The sequence below is a fragment of the Mus caroli genome, unplaced genomic scaffold, assembly GCF_978045245.1.
Source record: "Mus caroli unplaced genomic scaffold, Mus_caroli_1 scaffold_18, whole genome shotgun sequence".
NCBI lineage: Eukaryota > Metazoa > Chordata > Mammalia > Rodentia > Muridae > Mus > Mus caroli.
Window position 1 is genome coordinate 14,511,763 of NW_028227273.1, and position 18,785 is coordinate 14,530,547.

Below are 18,785 nucleotides of genomic sequence, written 5' to 3' on the forward strand. Positions count from 1 at the left end.
GTCCAGATGGCACCTACTCTCTTTTTCTACATTCTGTGAAATCTACTCAGGCGCATCCACCCCAACACTTTTATCCTTGCCACTCATTAACATCTAACTCACTCTCCACTGTCCAGCCCTACAGCTAAGTCCCATGTGACAGGTTTATGGCTATTTAGGTCATTGTATATTCACTGGGTAGAACAGTACCTAACAGTCAACAGGTGTTCAATAAATGTTTGTTACATTAATGCAGGAAACTATATTCAGACCATTACATTGCAATCTTGGACCTAGAGAGTTAAGGAAACAACTTATGAGGGGGCAATGGAGTCCAAGTGCTTTTCTTGTAAAGTTATTTCCACTGGGTGATAGGTGTGTCCCTCCTGTGGCCAGCCTTGCCTTCCCATCCCCACCCTTTCCTTCCAACTCCCTTCACTCCACTCCAGCACTCAACACAAGTGATGGCCTGTGCCCTCTTCTCAGGCACCTCTGTCAGGTATGGCACCGTCACAACCTTACTTTTTGAGCTTTTTCCGTTTCTGAATAAGCAAATCTTCATTGCATTGAAACAGCAGGGTATAATGAGAGATAAACACTCGGAGGCGCTGAACACACACAAGTAGGAGGTAATAGTCTGGGTGCTCCTGCTCTGTGAACTTCAGAACATTCTGGATGGAAGGGAGAAGGAAGCAGCGTTACACGATTAGACTGAAGTTGCTTTACCTCTTCTGAACCCCGCTCTGAGCTACTGTGAGTTCTGTAGCCCTTCCATCGAAACAACTAGCTCAAACACATGCTCCACCATCTAGCCAATCAGCTGGAAGCTCAGCCATCACATCAAAAGAAGTCATTCGGTCCTAGCTTACTTGAATGTGATGTAATGTAATTCCATTTTGAAAAGTTAGAAAGACCCAATAATTAGATGTATGATATAACAGACATATTCTAACAATTATTATCTATCTATAAGCAACACTTACAGGAGTCAGACCAATGGTAAGAATGACAGGCATGAGTAAGCCTGTGGGATGAGTAGGGGTAGATGGTGGCCTCTCCTATCATATCAGCTGATGCTATGGTTTAGATGTGGTTTATCTCCCAAAGGTTCTGAAGCTTAATCTACAGTGTAATGATTTTTTAAAGATATGGAACCTTTAAGAGGTGGGATCTAGTGAAATGGGATTGGGGGCTGACCATCCTCATGAAGGAATTAATACTGGTTTAATAGAGTGGGTTCTGATGAGGAAAAAAAAAATAGTCACAGGAAAGTAAGCCTGGGTACCGCCCCATTACTTCTTTTTCAGATGGTGTGACCAGTCACTATTATCTTTGCTACTACTGCATTTACCACGAGGAGGGTCACCAGGAACCAATGCTAGCACCATGCTTTGGGGCCTTCAAAACTGTGATCCAAAATAAACCTCCCTTAAAAAAAAAAAAAACCCAGCCTCAGGCATTTTGTTATAGTAGTACACAAGGGAATAAATGATCTTTTTTTTTTGTTTTGTTTTTGTTTTTGTTTTTGTTTTTTTGAGACAGGGTTTTTCTGTATAGCCCTGGCTGTCCTGGAACTCACTTTGTAGACCAGGCTGGCCTCGAACTCAGAAATCCGCCTGCCTCTGCCTCCCGAGTGCTGGGATTAAAGGCGTGCGCCACCACGCCCGGCTTTCTTTGTTTTTTTTTTTTTGTTTGTTTTTTGTTTTTAAATGATCTTATATGCTACAGTGGAATATTAACTTGATTTTGATTGTGAAAATATATTATTTATTTGTTGACCACTTGCCACTAACAGGAGCTAAGCTCTTTTATATTCATCATCTTATTTAATTTTTATCACAACCCAGGTGGGTATAGAAATGACCTCTATATAATAAGGAAGGACACTGAGACATGGAGCTCAGTGATCTCCTTTAGGTCTAATAAGTGACAGAAGAATTGAGTGTCAACGAGATAGTGGCAGGCCTGGTGTCTGCAAAGCCTGGCCTTCAGACCAAGGTTTTTGGCTACTAGGTGTGCTGTTGTGAACACAGTACTGAGTCCTCTTTGGTCTTCTGTGTCCTTATGACAAACAGCAACCACAACACCTGTTTTGTGAAACTGTTGAAAGGATCCATAAGATAACTACTGTGAGAAAACATTTTGGGAGCTGAAGCTCTATCCAGGGGGAGAGCTCCACACTGACTCTGGCCTGTTCTAGCTGAGGTTCATCACAGCCTTTCTAAGACTCGGCACCGAGCTACTTAAGTTCAGTCAACCCTTAAACCTGCACAGCTGGGTAGCAGGAGGAAGAGACCTCCAGAAAGAAGGCGTTGGACTCTCACTTCCACGTCTTCTAACAGGTCTACAAGCTCCATAGAAAGTTACATTGAGAATTTGTTCGTCTGCTCCTCGTGGCTTTACTGAGACATAAAGTATGAGCACTGTATGAGGGAACCCTGGACCCAAGCCAAGCTGAAGCCATCAGGATAGTAGTTGAGTGGGCAGGTAAACAGAAATTGAGCGGCCAGAGGTGACATTCAGATGGTTGTAGAACTGAAGAGGAGGAGACTGAATTAGGTACTTAGATGCTACCAAGAGTGCTTATAAAAGATTCTAGACCCCCAAAGTGGAGATTGCTGGTAAGCTGGAGGGAAGATGGAACGTCAAAGACAAGTACCATAAAACAAAAATTTCAAGAATAGGTTTTTTAGCTCGTTCTCCATAGTGTGTGGTGTGATGCGCTGTAACCATAGCAACCTAAGTCATGTGAATACTTCTTAGAAATATTAATGAGTCCTTGCACCTTTACAATATTTATTATTGGAAGCCATAAATACTAGTTCAGTGTGTAGACTGTTGGCTTGTCCAGTCAGGCTCACCTGCAGATGTATCAGATATTCGGGGATACGCTGTACTATGTGGAAAAACAGGGTGTAGATATCCGACTTAATCTCTTCATCACCCTGCATAAGAGAAACAAGCAGTCACTCTTCAAAGTCCCGTCAGCTCTGCAGATAGAACATCAGAGATTCCACCCGCCGGAGAGCAAATGCCCACCAGAGAGGGTCACGAGGTTTGGATCACTCACTGGAGAGGCCACATGCTCAGGGACACACCCAAAGGGACAACGAGAACATTACATACATACATACATACATACATACATACATACATACATATATACATACATAATTGATCCAAGTTTCAAAACTCTCCCTTCCTTCCCCAGCCCTTCTACACGGAATGCTAGACAGAAGTAGGCACTCAGCAAGCTGTACTTAAATTAATGCATTAAGGTTTTCTAGCAAGTCATCTACTAATAGGCTCTGAGAGTGAACGAGAGCCCTTCCAGGGTGGGGACATCTGACCTTTATTTTCTTGCTGGCTTAAATGAACGCCATGCACATGTAGACGTGCATATCAGCCACCTAACACACTGCTGAAGTGGCCATGCTGAAATGGAACAGGATAGAGGCACTTTGCAGTCTTCTAGCTCGACAAAGGATGATTTGGATTCTGAGCCTGAAAACAACACACACAGCACCTAAGCTGCATGCTGGAGAACTCTGGGACTCCTGTTGGCTTTGTCTGTAGTTTAGTGTAGTGGATCATTAAAGCTCTGCAGACCACAGGAATGGCACTGATCCCTGAATGAACTCCTTCAGCCCAGAAGAGGGCATCAGGAACATACTCAAGGCTCCTCAGCCTGGAAGACAAGCCCACAGGGCACATGCTGTCCTGGTGGATGGATCAGCAACATGACATAGAGGGTGTATAAGCGTAGGTCAGCATATGCATAGAGTTAACTTACCTCCTTCAGTACCACAACATGAACCAATGAGATGCATTCGGGTAAATCCCTCAGGTAGGCAACATAATAATCCAAGAAATTATTCTTTAAAACAAACATAAAAATGCATGGTGAGAACCTGGAAACGGGAATGGCGACGTTTTTACAGTGCCATGAACATAAAAACGGAGAAGAATTAAGAGAATATTTTGACAGTTTATTAACTATGTTCTTTATTTGCTTTTAGATGATTTATTCATCTTCTTTTAAAAATAAAGATTTATTTTTATTTTATGTGTGTTGAGTGTCTAAATGCACATATGTGGCCCATGTAAGTGTCTGGTGCCCTCAGAGGTCAAAAGGTATCAGATATCCTGTAACTGGAGTCACGCATGGTGTGAGCCACCATGCTGGTTATCAGCAAACCCCAACCTCTGCAAGAGCAAGTGCTCCTAGTCTTTGTACCATCTCTCTCTCTCCGGACCCTTATTCGTCTTTTAAAGAGTTTTTTTTTTCCTTTGTTGTTTCTTCCGCATTTAGATGTACATGATAAGACACATATACAATCTTAGCACTTGAGAGGAAGATCAAGAGAACCAGGAGTTCAAGGTCATCTTCAAGTAATCGCAAGTTCAAGGCCAGCCAGTGATCCATGAGACCATGTCTATAAAAATAGTGGGGACTGGAGAGATGGCTCAGCAGTTAAGAGCACTGACGCTCTTCCAGAGGTCCTGAGTTCAATTCCCAGCAACCACATGGTGGGAGATCTGACACCCTCTTCCGGTGTGTCTGAAGACAGCTACAGTGTACTCACATAAAATAAATTAATTAATTAAAAAAAAAGCTTTTGGTTTTAAGATAAACATTACTGTAATGTGAGAACCAAAACACACCAGCTTCATATCAAGAGAGTCAAAAAGTACTGAGAGTCACGCAGGTTAAAGTATTTTTAAATTGTTAAATGATAAAATACATTTATTATTATTATTATTATTGGTTTTGGAGACAGGGTTTCTCTGTGTATCCTTGGCTGTCATGGAACTCGCTCTGGAACCAGGCTGTTGATAAAGAGGCAGGCAAAAATTGAATAGCTCTAATTGTCTCACACAATGTTTAAAAATAAGAACCTTTACACAAAATTCTAAGTGGCGCTTATTCCAGCCCATCTTCCCTAAATAATAACTGGAAATATCTGAGTAGCTATCCTTCGCATCTAAACAAACATAGCCTGCTTCAGCCAGTTCCAGTCTGTCCAAACTGTTTCACACTCAACTCCGTGTATCATATGTGCCACTGTCTGGTCCCGGGGAACATTTGGGTTTTCAACTTCTGGTCTGTATATGTTCTCAGTGTAACACTAAAGAGAGTTCAAAATTCAGCACTCTTTTTCCAAGGAATTGAAACAAAAAACATGCAAGACAAATAGCCACCTACCATATATTTCAAAATCTATAAGGAGAGAAAGTTATATATGAATATATATTTTATTCATGCTTATTTTATATGTAGATAGGGTTATATACATGCTTGATAGTGTATATATATATCATGTATACAAGAATGATATATATATACATACACACATGTACATATAAACTCACATATATAAATACATATACACATATACATGCATTATCAATGGAGGCCACAACAGTACACCACAAAGTTGTGAATCAGAAGGTAGAAGACATAACAGGGTTCCAATCATAAATAACCAACTACGCAGCAAGCTGGATGATGTCAGCAAAGCCTTTGAGTGTCTATGAACCTACCCTATTAACTGCAGCATGGAGAGGTTAGACTAGGGATCAGAGCCTCTTCTAAGTCTGAAACTTGCTGACTCTTGATTTTCCATAAGGAGAAGCAGGTGAGTGAGACACAATCCATTCAAAGTCTGCAGAAGGGAGCTCCTTACCTCATCATTTGTCAACTTCAGGAATAAGTCTCCAAGGACTCCTTGGCGTGGCCACTTCAGGACCCTCTCCTGCAGCGCGTGAAGCAAGTCCAAGTGCTGCTGGACGAGGTAGCGCAAGGAGCCAGGGAAGAGGCTTGAAACAGAACACAGGAAGAATCACAGGAGCCAGGAGAAGAGAAGAAATGGTCCCATAGCAATAAACCCAGCAGGCCCCACTTTTCTAACATCCCAAACACTCTCACAAGTCTGTATTTAGGATTTTACATTTCCTTTCAGCAAAGCAGACATCCCCAGACAAGAGATAAGGCCCCCTTACTGATGACCCCTTATGCCCCTTATGTGATTGACCAAAAGTAAAGAACAGATTCATTTAGGCCACACCCAGTCGACATTCTAAAGGAAGTCTTGCTCAGTGTTTTAGATCCCAAGCTGATTGATAACCAAACAATCTCTTTTTGGCTACTGGCTAGAATAGCGTTGCTTGGGTTAGCGGTAAAGCTCGGTTAACACTGGCAGATAGAATTCAGGGAGTCAGGACAATGAAGGAGCTCACATCTCTTTTTCTTTTTAAAAAAAGTTTATGTATTTAATGTATGAGTGCTCTGCTTCATATGCATCCACATTCCAGAAGAGGGCATCAGATCTCCTTACAGATGGTTGTGAGCCACCGTGTGGGTGCTGGGAATTGAACTCAGGACCTCTGGAAGAGCAGCCAGGGCTTGTAACTGCTGAGCCGCCTCACCAGCCCACACATCCTTTTCTTCCAGCATCAAAATGTCATGCTGGGCATGGATAGTCTGTTGTCTGGACCCCTGCTGACCTTAGACTAGGGCTGTTTAGCATTTCTTGGTGTTTCACAGAGCCTCTTTCCCACTTCAGATCTCTTTCCTCTACCTGCTTGTGTGCCTCATTTTTAACCCAGAGGAAATGAAGAAGTGAGGAGTCAGAGAAGGCTGGGGTGGAGAGAAGAGAGACAAAGAGAATCATCCAAGGGAAAGGGGAGCCGGAATAGAGAAGGATGAGGAGAGCAGGACCCTACAGGAACAAACAAGAAGCAGCAGACAATGGGCGTTGCTGCACAGCAGCAAGGATCTGAGCTCTAATTTGATGGCTCAGGGAAATGCCAAGTACATCCCTGTGCTTTCAACACATTTAACACAGATATGGTGGCCTGCTTGTCTTTGAGAGATGAGTTTAATTAAAAATTTCCCAAGGGTATGACGGGCATACACTTGTGGACCATCGAGGTGTTCTGGCCACAAGCAGACATCTGCATTAGACAGGATGTCAGATTAAAAGAAGGGTTTTTGTCTGGCTCTCCCCCGCCCTTTTCTCAGCAACGCAAAGACTTCCCTGGAGCCGTATCTCAGAGAAGCGAAAAACACCAGAATAGGGCAGTGAGCTCTCTTAGGAAAAGGACAAAGAAATCTTCCACTACTGTGATCCATTTTAGCTCTCTGGTCCATGAGTGCCGGCATAGACAAAGCTGGCTGGCTCTAAGACAAATGGAGAGGCCTCTGAACTTGTTCGGAGCAAGTGTTCTTGAAGGATCTAAATAACCTATTCAGACCAGAGAGGAATTTGGAAAGGAACTAGGAACCAGGCAGGCTGCGGAAAGAGCAGGAGCCTGAAGAAAGCATGCTGATCACGCTGGAGAGCTAAAGGCGCATCAGCAGAGACTCCCCCGCCCCCTCCCCCCCCCCCCCCACGCACACCCGGAGGTCAACAAGGACCCCAGGCAACAGTCACAGTGTGATAAGGAAGCTGCTGTACCATGCTGAGGCCTGGCTTTGGATCCGTTGCCCATATAAATTATGGGATATATTCTGAATGATCTTTCTTCCCCGGTCCCTTTCTTTTTCTTTCTAGAATAGTGTTTTCTGCTTTACTGTAACTAATGTGCCTGGTGCCTAGAGAGATGGTCCCTTCTTTTGGGCTGTCACTGGATAACTGAGGTGTCAAGGTCCAGTTAGACTATGGCTAACCCTTGCAATGACCGTGGAAACTCAAAGGCTTACAGTGTGTTCTGACCAGATATGGAAAATGGGACTTTAAACTTTTGAAAAGAATTATCAGATATTCTATGAAGCCGTGAAAGAGTGTAGAGGAGTTGAGCCAGGAGATGGAGAAGAGAGGGAGAAGAAGTACAGGCACCTCTCATGGGTCTCACTGCTTTGCAGGGCTGCTCTCATTCACAGTAGTCAAGGGTCCTGTGGTGGTTTGAATGTGCTTGGCCCATGAGAAGTACTGCTGTTAGGAGGTGGGGCCTTGTTGAAGGAAGCGCATCACTGTGTAGGCTGGTTTTGAAGGCTTCTAGCCCTCAAGCTCCGCCCAATGAGGAAGAGTTAGTCTCCTTCTGGCTGCTTTCAGATCAATGCCTTCTCCAGCACCGTGTCTGCCTGGGTGCTACCATGCTTCCTGTTGTGATGATAATAGACTGAAACTCTGAACCTGTAAGCCAGCCCCAATCAAATGTTGTCCTTTATAAGAGTTGCCTTGGTCATGGTGTCTGCTCACAGCAATGGAAACCCCAACTAAGACATGTTCTATTTTTTTTTTTTATGGCAGTATGAATAGTTCCTATAGCCTTCAAAGTTCTCTCTGCTCTCATCAATATACTATTTAAATAGTAATAGAAGAAAAAAAAAACAAGATAAAACCCATCAAGGAAAATCTAGTTATAGTTTCCACTTAGTTATGTTGTTCTTGCTAATTCAGCATTGTGCCAAGATGATGTCCGGTTTTGTGAGCGGTGGGTCACAGATGAATGAACAGATAATTAAACGAGTGCAATCTGTAACACTGTCAGTGGTCACCACTTCAACAGGGGACAGAAAGTGCTGACTCCTCGCCATCTGTAGTGAACGAAGTCACCAAATAAATTCTCATGAAAAACACTGCCGATAGATCTATTCTCAGTGCATCAAGGTTTCAGAAAAGCGGATAGAAAAGATATATAGTGAGGAAAAGAAGATGAAGAGAACCCAAGTGTAGGACAGAAAAGGCGGCACAGCCCAACCTAGAACAAGACAACACGTTTTCAGTTGCAACGCTCTGAGCTGAAGCTTTGTGCTGCTTGACTGAGGGTTACCTTGACAACCAATATGAACAGCATTGTCTTGTATACGATGGAATAAGGATTCCCTTATCTAGGTGGACCTTGGTGTCTTCCTCTGAGATACAGACATCACAGGGTTCTGAAGATTCCTTTCCCAGTCTGGAGATAGCACCCAGGGCCTCCTGAATGGTAGGTGAGTACCCTGCCCAGGGCTATATCCCCAGTGCTGGGGAAGAGTCATGAAGTCCCAGATCAAATATGACACATAGGACCCAGGGTACATGGCTCCTCCGTACTTTACCCCAGATCCTTAATTTTATGGAAACTAGAAAGAGACCTTAGGTACATAAGCAAGCCACACCAAAAGGTAGATTCTCTCTCCATCTGAGTCATTTAAACTGAGCAGATACTTAGGGGAAAAAAAGCCAAAAAGCTACAGTCCAGAGCCTTCCTTCAGTTCAGGAGGAGGAGGTGGGAGAGTAAGTCAAGCTTTCGTGGGATCTCTGAGGGGAAGTCGAGTGGCCAGATGGGGCAGGAAAGAACAGAGAAAATCTAGGCCACTGTGGAAAGATGAAGCAAGAGTCTCGATCGAGTGTTTATTATAAGTCAAGGGCTTGCGGTGCCATGCCAGCCTTCTGTCGTTTATATTTTGATCATCAGCATCTTGTGGTGGTAAACTACAAGCTCGTGGTGGTGGTCACTGGCACCACAAGCACGTGGGCAGCTTCTCTCCCTGGAGTTCCTCTTTCCACCTGAGCCCTTCCAACCCTTAGAAACACTCAAGACACTCGTGTGTGTTGCTGGGGACCAGTTCCTCACTGCAGTTGTTAAGTGTGGGTATCTGGGTGTTTATGTTTGGAAGGAGGGGATGCTGAACGGCTGTGAAGTCAAGGGAAACGGGAGGATCCAGAAGAAGCAGGAAAATGGGAACTTCCTTAGGTGTATTCATAACTGATGAAGTACCCGTGTCTATCATCTCATGGAATAAATACTTAACATGCTAATGCCACGTAACCCAGACTCGGATTGATCTGGATTGTTCTTTGCCTCCCTTCATTCTGAAGCGGCTCTTCTTCGTTAATGAGTCCTTCCCTATTTCCTGTTATCTCCCAGAGAGGGAGTACAGAGTATAAGCAGGTACATTGTGATATTCGGGCTAGCATGCTGGAAGCACAGTGTCACACAAGACTCAGTGCATGCTCTTACACAGTACCTGCTGCTGTGAGGTCACCTGAACAAGAGTTCTTCCCTCCTGTGTTGCTGTCTAAGGGCCCTCATACGCAGAGTTCTGCCACATCCATTGCCTGAGATTTACATGGAGCCTCCCATCCTGAGGAAATGCAGCGCCTCGCTTTAGATTCTGAACAGACACAGACTGATGGCCCCACAGACTATACTCACTGTCTACTGGCTGAGACCCAGTCTGAGACTTGCTGTCACCGCCTAGTCTTAGAAAGACCCTCTGGGGTCCAGACTCCCCAAAGTGGCAGCGGTAGTGCACTGTGCATGACTCACCTTGAATCCTGTCAGTCTGAAAGCAAAGGCAATGAGCACATGGTACCTTCTCTCCTTGGGGTTCCTCTTTCCATCGGAGCCCTGGAAGGTGGCCTTTATCTTCAGGATCAGCGAGATGTTGATGACGTACTTCCGTTCTGATTCAAGCAGTTCCAGAGCCACAGTTTGTCTTTTTGCTTTAAAACAAACCCAAGGGGATTTTTTTTTTTTGTTGTTGTTAAGCAATTCCCTCCTGGACACTAAGCCAGGCAAGAAAGAGATAAACACACTTGGAAAAGCTCAATTGGTGGTGTCCCTAGCTTGCAAGAAGGCCTAGGCTTCAGTTCCTGCACCAGAAAACCAGGCTTGGTGGTGCAGTTATTATCTGGGAGTTGAAGGCAGGAGGATCAGAAGTCCAAAGTCATCTTCAGCTACTTAACCAGTTCAAGGCCTACCTGGGCCCCTTGAGACAAAAATGAAAAGGAAAAAAAAAAAAAGAAGTGAAGTGAGGAAGTGATAGAAATGAGGAGAGGAAAGAAGGAGGGAGGAGGAAGAAGAGATGGAGGGAAAGGAAGGGAGGGAGGGAAAGGGAGGAAGGGAGGGAGGGAGGGAGGGAGGGAGGGAGGGAGAGAGGGAGGGAGGGAGGAAAGAGAGGAGAAGGAGGGCAAGCAGGCAAGCATGGGTATTTGGAAAAGAGGAAAAACAGACTGGAGGTATGAGATTCATCCAGCAAACCAAAGGACACAAAGTCATGTGTTTGCAGACAGAGACCCCTCATAAAAGCAGTAGAGGCTGAAGAACTAGAGACTTGGGTAAATGAGGTAAATGTGAGAGTTTCCAGCTCACACTTGCAGACCTGGTGGCACCCTGGCTTCACGAAATGGGAGAAGCTGCATGAGGGAAGCCTGAGCCTGAGCTGCAGAGGAAGGCAGAATGAGGAGCTGATGAGAGAGTCAACTTCGCCTTCAGGTCCCAGAGGGTCAGCAGCCAGGTTTAAACACTCTTGGCAGGGGACAGGTACCCTGCCACCTGATACACTGAACTTCCTAAGTAGAACCCTAAGACACTGACATGAAGAGATCACTAATTTCTACATAATTAGCGTACCTCTAATGAAGCTCACTGCTGGCAAGCTTGGATAATACAAAGTCCAGGTTATTTGGAGGATCTTCCTTCCTCCCTCCCTCCCTCCCTCCCTCCCTCCCTCCCTCCCTTCCTTCCTTCCTTCCTTCCTCCCTCCCTTCGTTCCTCCTTCCCTTTCTCCCTCCCTCCCTCCCTCCCTCCCTCCTTCCCTCCCTCCCTCCCTCCCTCCCTTCCTTCCTTCCTTCCTTCCTTCCTTCCTTCCTTCCTTCCTCCTTCCCTTTCTCCCTCCCTCCCTTTTCCCCTTCCTTTCTTCTTTCCTTTCAGGGTATAATCTTTCTTAAACACATAAACAATTAAGGCTACTGAGACATTTGAATAATATTAGACCATAGAAGAGGGAAAAGAAATACACAAATGGGGCTGGTGAGATGGCTCAGTGGGTAAGAGCACCCGACTGCTCTTCTGAAGGTCCAGAGTTCAAATCCCAGCAACCACATGGTGGCTCACAACCATCCGCAACGAGATCTGGCGCCCTCTTCTGGAATGTCTGAAGACAGCTACAGTGTACTTACATATAATAAATAAATAAATCTTTAAAAAAAAAAAAAGAAATACACAAATGTGTGTGAAAACTAAATCTTTGTCAGAAGTCATCTAGGAAGGGCGAAGACATACATGTGCATTTTCTGGAGATGGCTCACCGGGTTTGCATGAGCTCTAAGAATGCAGGGTCCTTAGAGACTTCATCCAGGGTTGCTTCTCACTGCTGCTATGCCTTTCCTGTCACTATTACATAGCCTGCTGATTCCTGGGCATCAGCCCACCCTATTGGGCAGATTTTCTGCAGATCAACATGAATATGAACTCTCATGTAGTAATGCTATGCAGACAAATTCATGATTTCATAGATTTCATAATTCCTGATAATGATTTTATATAACTCCTAAATTTTTACAAGTACTCTCAAGCCCCTGATAGAAGAAAAGCTGCAAACAGAACCCTGTAAAGCTTCCCGTGTCACGGGCTAACTGCACTAGGAAAAGAAAGAAGGCTTGGAACAAATTACAGTCAAGGAAAACCTTCTGGGTTAGCTGTGAGACCATTATCTGGTAACTAAAGGTCATAAACTGGGAGTGAACAATTTATTGTAGGTGCAAGGGCAGAAAATATAATATTGACTAGTTTATCTATACAAAACTTCAAAATAATAAGACACAAGGCAGATGATTTTTCTCTTGACAAAACCGTGCTAATTTATGACATAAAAATTATTGCTTTAAGGCTGGAGAGATGGCCCAGCGGTTAAGAGCACTGACTCTTCTTCCAGAGGTCCTGAGTTCAATTCCCAGCAACCACGTGGTGGCTCACAACCATCTGTAATGGGATCCGATGCCCTCCTCTGGTGTGTCCGAGGACAGCTACAGTGTACTCATATACATATAATAAATAAACCTTAAAAAAATTATTGCTTTAAACTTACAATGAACTTATGGGTCTAGTAACAGATAATAAATGTTAAGTCAAATACTAGTCTTCATGGAAAGACATAACTCCTTAAGTCTTATTGCTTCAAACTTACTCCGAATCTATTGGAATGTAAAAGTATTCAGATGGCGCACACCTTTAATCCCAGCACTCGGGAGGCAGAGGCAGGCGGATTTCTGAGTTCGAGGCCAGCCTGGTCTACAGAGTGAGTTCCAGGACAGCCAGGGGTACACAGAGAAACCCTGTCTCGAACCCCCCCCCCAAATCATGTAATCAATTATCCTGCTGACCCCCCCCAAATCATGTAATCAATTATCCTGCTGACCCCCCCCAAAATCATGTAATCAATTATCCTGCTGACCCCCCCCAAAATCATGTAATCAATTATCCTGCTGACCCCCCCCCAAAATCATGTAATCAATTATCCTGCTGACCCCCCCCAAAATCATGTAATCAATTATCCTGCTGACCCCCCCCCAAAATCATGTAATCAATTATCCTGCTGACCCCCCCCCCAAAATCATGTAATCAATTATCCTGCTGTAACGATTCTCCCTGGTACTGGTATGAGGTCATGTTTTAGAGAAAGCATAAACTCTGAGAACAGCAATAAAGCAACAGTGCTCTCTTCTCTTCTCTTCTCTTCTCTTCTCTTCTCTTCTCTTCTCTTCTCTTCTCTTCTCTTCTCTTCTCTTCTCTTCTCTTCCCTTCCCTTCCCTTCTTTTCTTTTCTTTTCTCTCTGGTTCATGAAGAGTTAACAGACTCCAAGCCTCAGGTCTGACCAGCCAGGGGCCCATAGAGAAAAGAATTCTAGCAATTAAGCTTTTTTTTTTTTTTTTTATTCTTAATCCTCTGCAGCTAACAACAGAAGTAATTACCAGAAGCCAGCTGCTCTCACCTCAGAATAGCAAAGAGTTAAAGAAGACAGAATAGCCAAAGGTGAAGCAGCTTTGGGACCTGCTCCTGACTCCTTAGCCCTTCACTGCCTTGCCCAGAGAAACCCTGTGATGCAGGGCAAATCGTACAATTACTATTTGCAAAAAGATATGCAAAATATTCTAGCCATTTAAAAATTACTGGATGCTATTTTAGAAGAAACTCCTTGACATTTAAGCACACACACACACACACACAAACTTTAAGAGTACATCAAGCCAAAGACATCTCCTTTGCCCTCAGGAGAAGCCAAATGCAGAAGAGAAATGTGCTCTGAACAAAAATTAGGCCCATGAAAAAAATGAAACCACAGAACCTAACATTAAATTAGAAACTTCAAAGAGAAGGGAAACTGTAGCTGAGATGATATTACGAAATTAATAGTGGAGGGGTGGGCACGTGTATCCCAGGTCATGTGTTTCCAAAGGAGGGTCCTTTATTCTCTGCATAAATGATAAAAAGAATCACATATCATCTTAAGGACCACCACATCCTTGTAAAGTTGTAATACTTTGGGTATAAAGAGAAGACTCTAAGAGTTAACAGGTAGAGAGGCCAGCAAAATGGCTCAGAGGGTAAAACACTTGCTGCTAAGCCTGAGGACCTGAGTTCCATCCTTGGGACCTACAGGGTAGAAAGGCGGTAGTAACAGAATGTTACTGTGGAACAGTCAAAGAGCTAAAGATAAGAGGAATGCTGTGCTCGATAATGACAACATTCGGAGCTGAAAGACAATGGAAGAACTGCTTCAGACTGGTAAGAAAAATCAGTTTTCTGTTAAACCAGGATGACAGCAGTGTAATGGGTCACAGTTGGAGTAAGGTGTCTGAGGTCTCTATGCAAAATAAATACAAGGATATAATGATAAAAAGATATATGTGATAAGAGTTTTTGTTACGTGGAGAAAAAAAATATCTCAAGACTGCTTGTAAGCTGCCTTGGATACTAGAATCAGACTCTGCAAGAGCAACCAGTGCTCTTAGCCACAAGTCATCTCTCCAGTCCTGAATTATGGAATTTTAAAATATGACAGGAGTGGGGGAGATGGCTCAGTGATTAAGAGCACGGACTGCTCTTCCAGAGGTCCTGAGTTCAATTCCCAACAACCACATGGTGGCTTACAACCACCTGCAATGGGATCAAATGCCCTCTTCTGGTGTGTCTGGAGACAGTGACAGTGTACTCATATAAATAATATAAATAAATAAATCTTTTTTAAAATATGAAGACATTCAGTGTGGTTAGTAAGAAAGAATAAACTATTGAGTGGATTACATTCAACAATGTAGATGAATCTCAAGAACACATAGTGAGAGAGAGCGTCTAGGCACAAAAGAACACATAAAGTCTTATCCCGTTCATGGGAAGTTCAAGAACAGAGGAAACTTTACAGTAGTCACAGCAGTTCTTTATTTAGATGTTGACTAAAATGAAGCATGAGATAAATGCTTCCCAGCACAGCAGTAATATATGCTGATCTTGACAGTGATCCCAAACAATATTTATATAGAAAAAGTAGAGCTGAGAGAGAGTCAGTTCTCCTTGTGGGTGTGGCCCGCAGGGGACTGACAATGCTTCAATGGTTGGCCCAACACCCAGAGCTTATGGAACACAAATTGGATTATTTTATAAAAACAACACAAAATGAGGAAATAAAGTTACCAGAGGATAGAGAATGAAGAATTGGATCTGGGAGGAGTTGGGGGCTGTGATAAATATGATGAAAAGAAAGTATATACAAGAAAGAATTAATCAAAAATTTCCTTATATCCGGGCAGTGGTGGTGCATGCCTTTAATCTCAGTACTTAGGAAGCAGAGGCAGGCGGTTCTATGAGTTTGAGGCCAGCCTGGTCTACAGAGTGAGTTCCAGGACAGCCAGGGCTATACAGAGAAGCCCTGTCTGTGAAAAAAAAATTCCTTATAGTCATAAGCTGAGGCTCACAAAGCTGCTCAGGGGGTACACAAGCTCCATATCCATACAATAGCCTACACCGCTGTAGCATACACACCTGTACATACACACCTGCTCATACACACCTACACATACACACCTGCTCATACACACCTGCTCATACACACCTGCACATACACACCTGCTCATACACACCTGCACATACACACCTGCTCATACACACCTGCACATACACACCTGCTCATACACACCTGCTCATACACACCTGCACATACACACCTGCTCATACACACCTGCTCATACACACCTGCTCATACACACCTGCTCATACACACCTGCACATACACACCTGCACATACACACCTGCACCTGCTCATACACACCTGCTCATACACACCTGCTCATACACACGTGCTCATACACACCTGCTCATACACACCTGCACATACACACCTGCACATACACACCTGCTCATACACACCTGCACATACACACCTGCTCATACACACCTGCACATACATACTTGCACATACACATAAAAATATACACTTAACACATTAAAAATTTTTAAGTTTAAATGTGAATTTTACTCTATATAAATAAACTTTAGACAAAGTATTATTTATAAAATAGCATAAAATATGAAGCAAGTTGTGATGATGTGAGTGAAAATGGCCCAAAGGTTCGTATTTGAGTCCTTGGTCCCCAGCTGGTGAACTGTTTGGGAAGGATTGGGGCTGTGCCCTTGTTGAAAGAGGTGTATTACTGGAGGCAGGCTTTGATGTTTCAAAGGATTCATGCGATTTCCCAGTGTACGACTCTCCCCCACCCTCGCCCAATTGCTGTAGGTCAAAATGTAAGCTTTCGGCCATGCCTTTGTTCCAACGTCATGACCTCTATCCCTCTGAAACCAGAAGCCAAATTAAATGATTTCTTTTATCAGTTGCCTTAGTTGTGGTGTTCTATCACAGCAACAACAAAGAAATTAATGCACAAGAAACATGATAAGCTGTCAAAACGAGTTCAAGGCGGTTGCTAAGTCTTCTTGTTAATAATTCTAAAAAGCTTTTAGTGCTATTTAATTTTTATGTATTTGCTTAAGAATAATATTTATTTTTAAAAAATTACCCCTCCCCCAGTGTAGAAAATGCTACTGTCAGTAACTGTTCCCCATAGAAGGGAAGGATGAAGAGAAAAGAGAAGAGGAAGGAAGGCAGGAAGGAGGCCGTTGCAGGGTTTGACATGTTGGTGGCAAACTATCAATAAATGATTGGCCGGCTAAATAGATAATCTCCAGGAGCCTTAGTTTTTTTGTCTGTTTTCTGAAGCACAACAATACAGAATGTCATAAACGCCCAGGATCAAGGTGGCAGTCCCACCAGCATATGTGACCCACACTAAGTCCCTTCATCCTGAAGAGACACAAGGTGGTACCACATGTCCATTCACATGTCCATTCTGTGTACACTGCCCAGGTTCTAGTCCTTCTTTCGTACACCCACCCACATCCCCCTTCAGGACTCACCAGCTAAAGAGGTTTCACACAGAACGTTTTCCAGGGAGCTGTGTCTGCCCTGGCCAGCGTCCTTCAGCTTATCTGGGTGATCTTTTGTGACATATTCCTCGCCCCATTCTTTGCCTTCCTTAGGCTGTCTCCACAGGCCAGGTGTGTGATGGCCCTTGGACTGGATCTCGGCTGAGAGAGAAGGCTTAAGGTTTTCATCTGATTCTGGAGTTGTTGGGTTCACTCCTGAAAAACAATACCTGCTAGACAAAAACTTTCTTTAAAACAAACAAAACAAAACAAAACAAAACAACAAAAATCCAAAACCTTTTATTCTTCTCTCACACCCCAAGTGCAGTCCCCCTCCCTCTGCTCCTCCCAGTCCTTCTCCCGCCTCTCCTCTCTCCCAGATCCTCTGTTTCTCTTCAAAACATGACCAGGCCTCCCAGGGATGCCCACTGACATGGCCCAACAAGAGACAGTAAGACTAAGCACAAAACCTATACCAGGCTGAATGATATATCATGACAACCAAGTAGGAGGAAATGGGTCCCAGGAGAAGACAGAAGGGTCGGAGACGCCCCCACTCTCACTCTTATGAGACCCACAAGAAGACCAAGCTACACAGCCATAACATATACAGAGGACCAAGGTCAGACCCATCCAGGCTCCCTGACTGTCTCTGTGAGTCCTTATAAGCCCTACTTAGTTGATTCTGTGCATCATGTTCTTGTGTTCTTGACCCCTCTGAACTTTCTTTTTGAAAAAGAACATAGTATTTGTTACTAACTCTTAACTAATATACTGCTAAATGGGTACCTTATCCCTAAAAGACTAAATATGTCAATTAAGGATTAAGAATGTCCCAAACTGTAAGGAGTCACCTTTCTCTCTTTTTCTGGCCCATGTGTCCTCTAATTTGTTTTTAATGCATAGACTCCACAAAATAAGTAAGCTTTTAAAAAGCCCAGCATGGTAGTGCATACCTGTAATTTCAGCATTTGGGAGATGGAGGCAGGAAGATCAAGAGTTCAATGTTATCATCCGTAGCTTTGTAAAACGTTCAGGGCCAGCCAGGCTACACAAGACTGTGCCTCAATGACTAGACTAGACTAGACTAGACTAGACTAGACTAGACTAGACTAGACTAGACTAGTTATACCAACACGTTAATCAAAAGTTAAAGCAGCATGACTGACTCCCTGTGTCTGCTTGCTTCCAGGTCAGCATGGCAGGCCTGCAGCACTGTTAGGAAGAACAGAAAGGCGAAAAGGAAGGACACCACAGACACCTGGTGGTGACACGGGGTGTCTCCTTTGGTATTTAGTCCCTCTTTCCTATGATGCTAAGTTGGAAGAAGAGGAAAGAAGAGCGGAGGGAAGATTAAATAATGCATAAATTCTGGTGAGTTATCAATTAGGTAAATTTTGGAGTAGACTACAGAGTATGTGAGGCAAGAAAAAAATGTGTGCTGTGGAGCACTCCCCTGTGAGACCTCAGCAAACGCTAGCTTATCAGGTATTGGAATGAGAAAGAACTAAGAAGGTTGATTTAGTCTTCTAAAAATTTGCCTGCTCTCCTCTCTCCTGCACCAGTTCCTGTGTAGGAACATAAGTGAAAAGAATGGTTACGCTTATCTGGTTTTA

The 18,785-nt window shown here is 43.7% G+C and overlaps 1 protein-coding gene across 11 annotated transcripts in view; it reads right to left on the reverse strand.

The window, feature by feature from the left end:
- The window catches only part of Arhgef33 (Rho guanine nucleotide exchange factor 33), a 112,481-nt gene that overhangs the window by 53,437 nt on the left and 40,259 nt on the right, over window positions 1-18,785 (reverse strand). For all 11 annotated transcript variants that reach the window (XM_085832721.1, XM_085832718.1, XM_021185994.3 and 8 more), the window contains 6 exons: window positions 17,161-17,385; window positions 10,286-10,415; window positions 5,667-5,799; window positions 3,773-3,856; window positions 2,841-2,924; window positions 502-650 (listed from right to left, as the gene is read on the reverse strand). In XM_085832721.1, coding sequence (XP_085688847.1) covers window positions 502-650; window positions 2,841-2,924; window positions 3,773-3,856; window positions 5,667-5,799; window positions 10,286-10,415; window positions 17,161-17,385 — 805 coding nt within the window. The remainder of the gene's footprint in view (window positions 1-501; window positions 651-2,840; window positions 2,925-3,772; window positions 3,857-5,666; window positions 5,800-10,285; window positions 10,416-17,160; window positions 17,386-18,785) is intronic.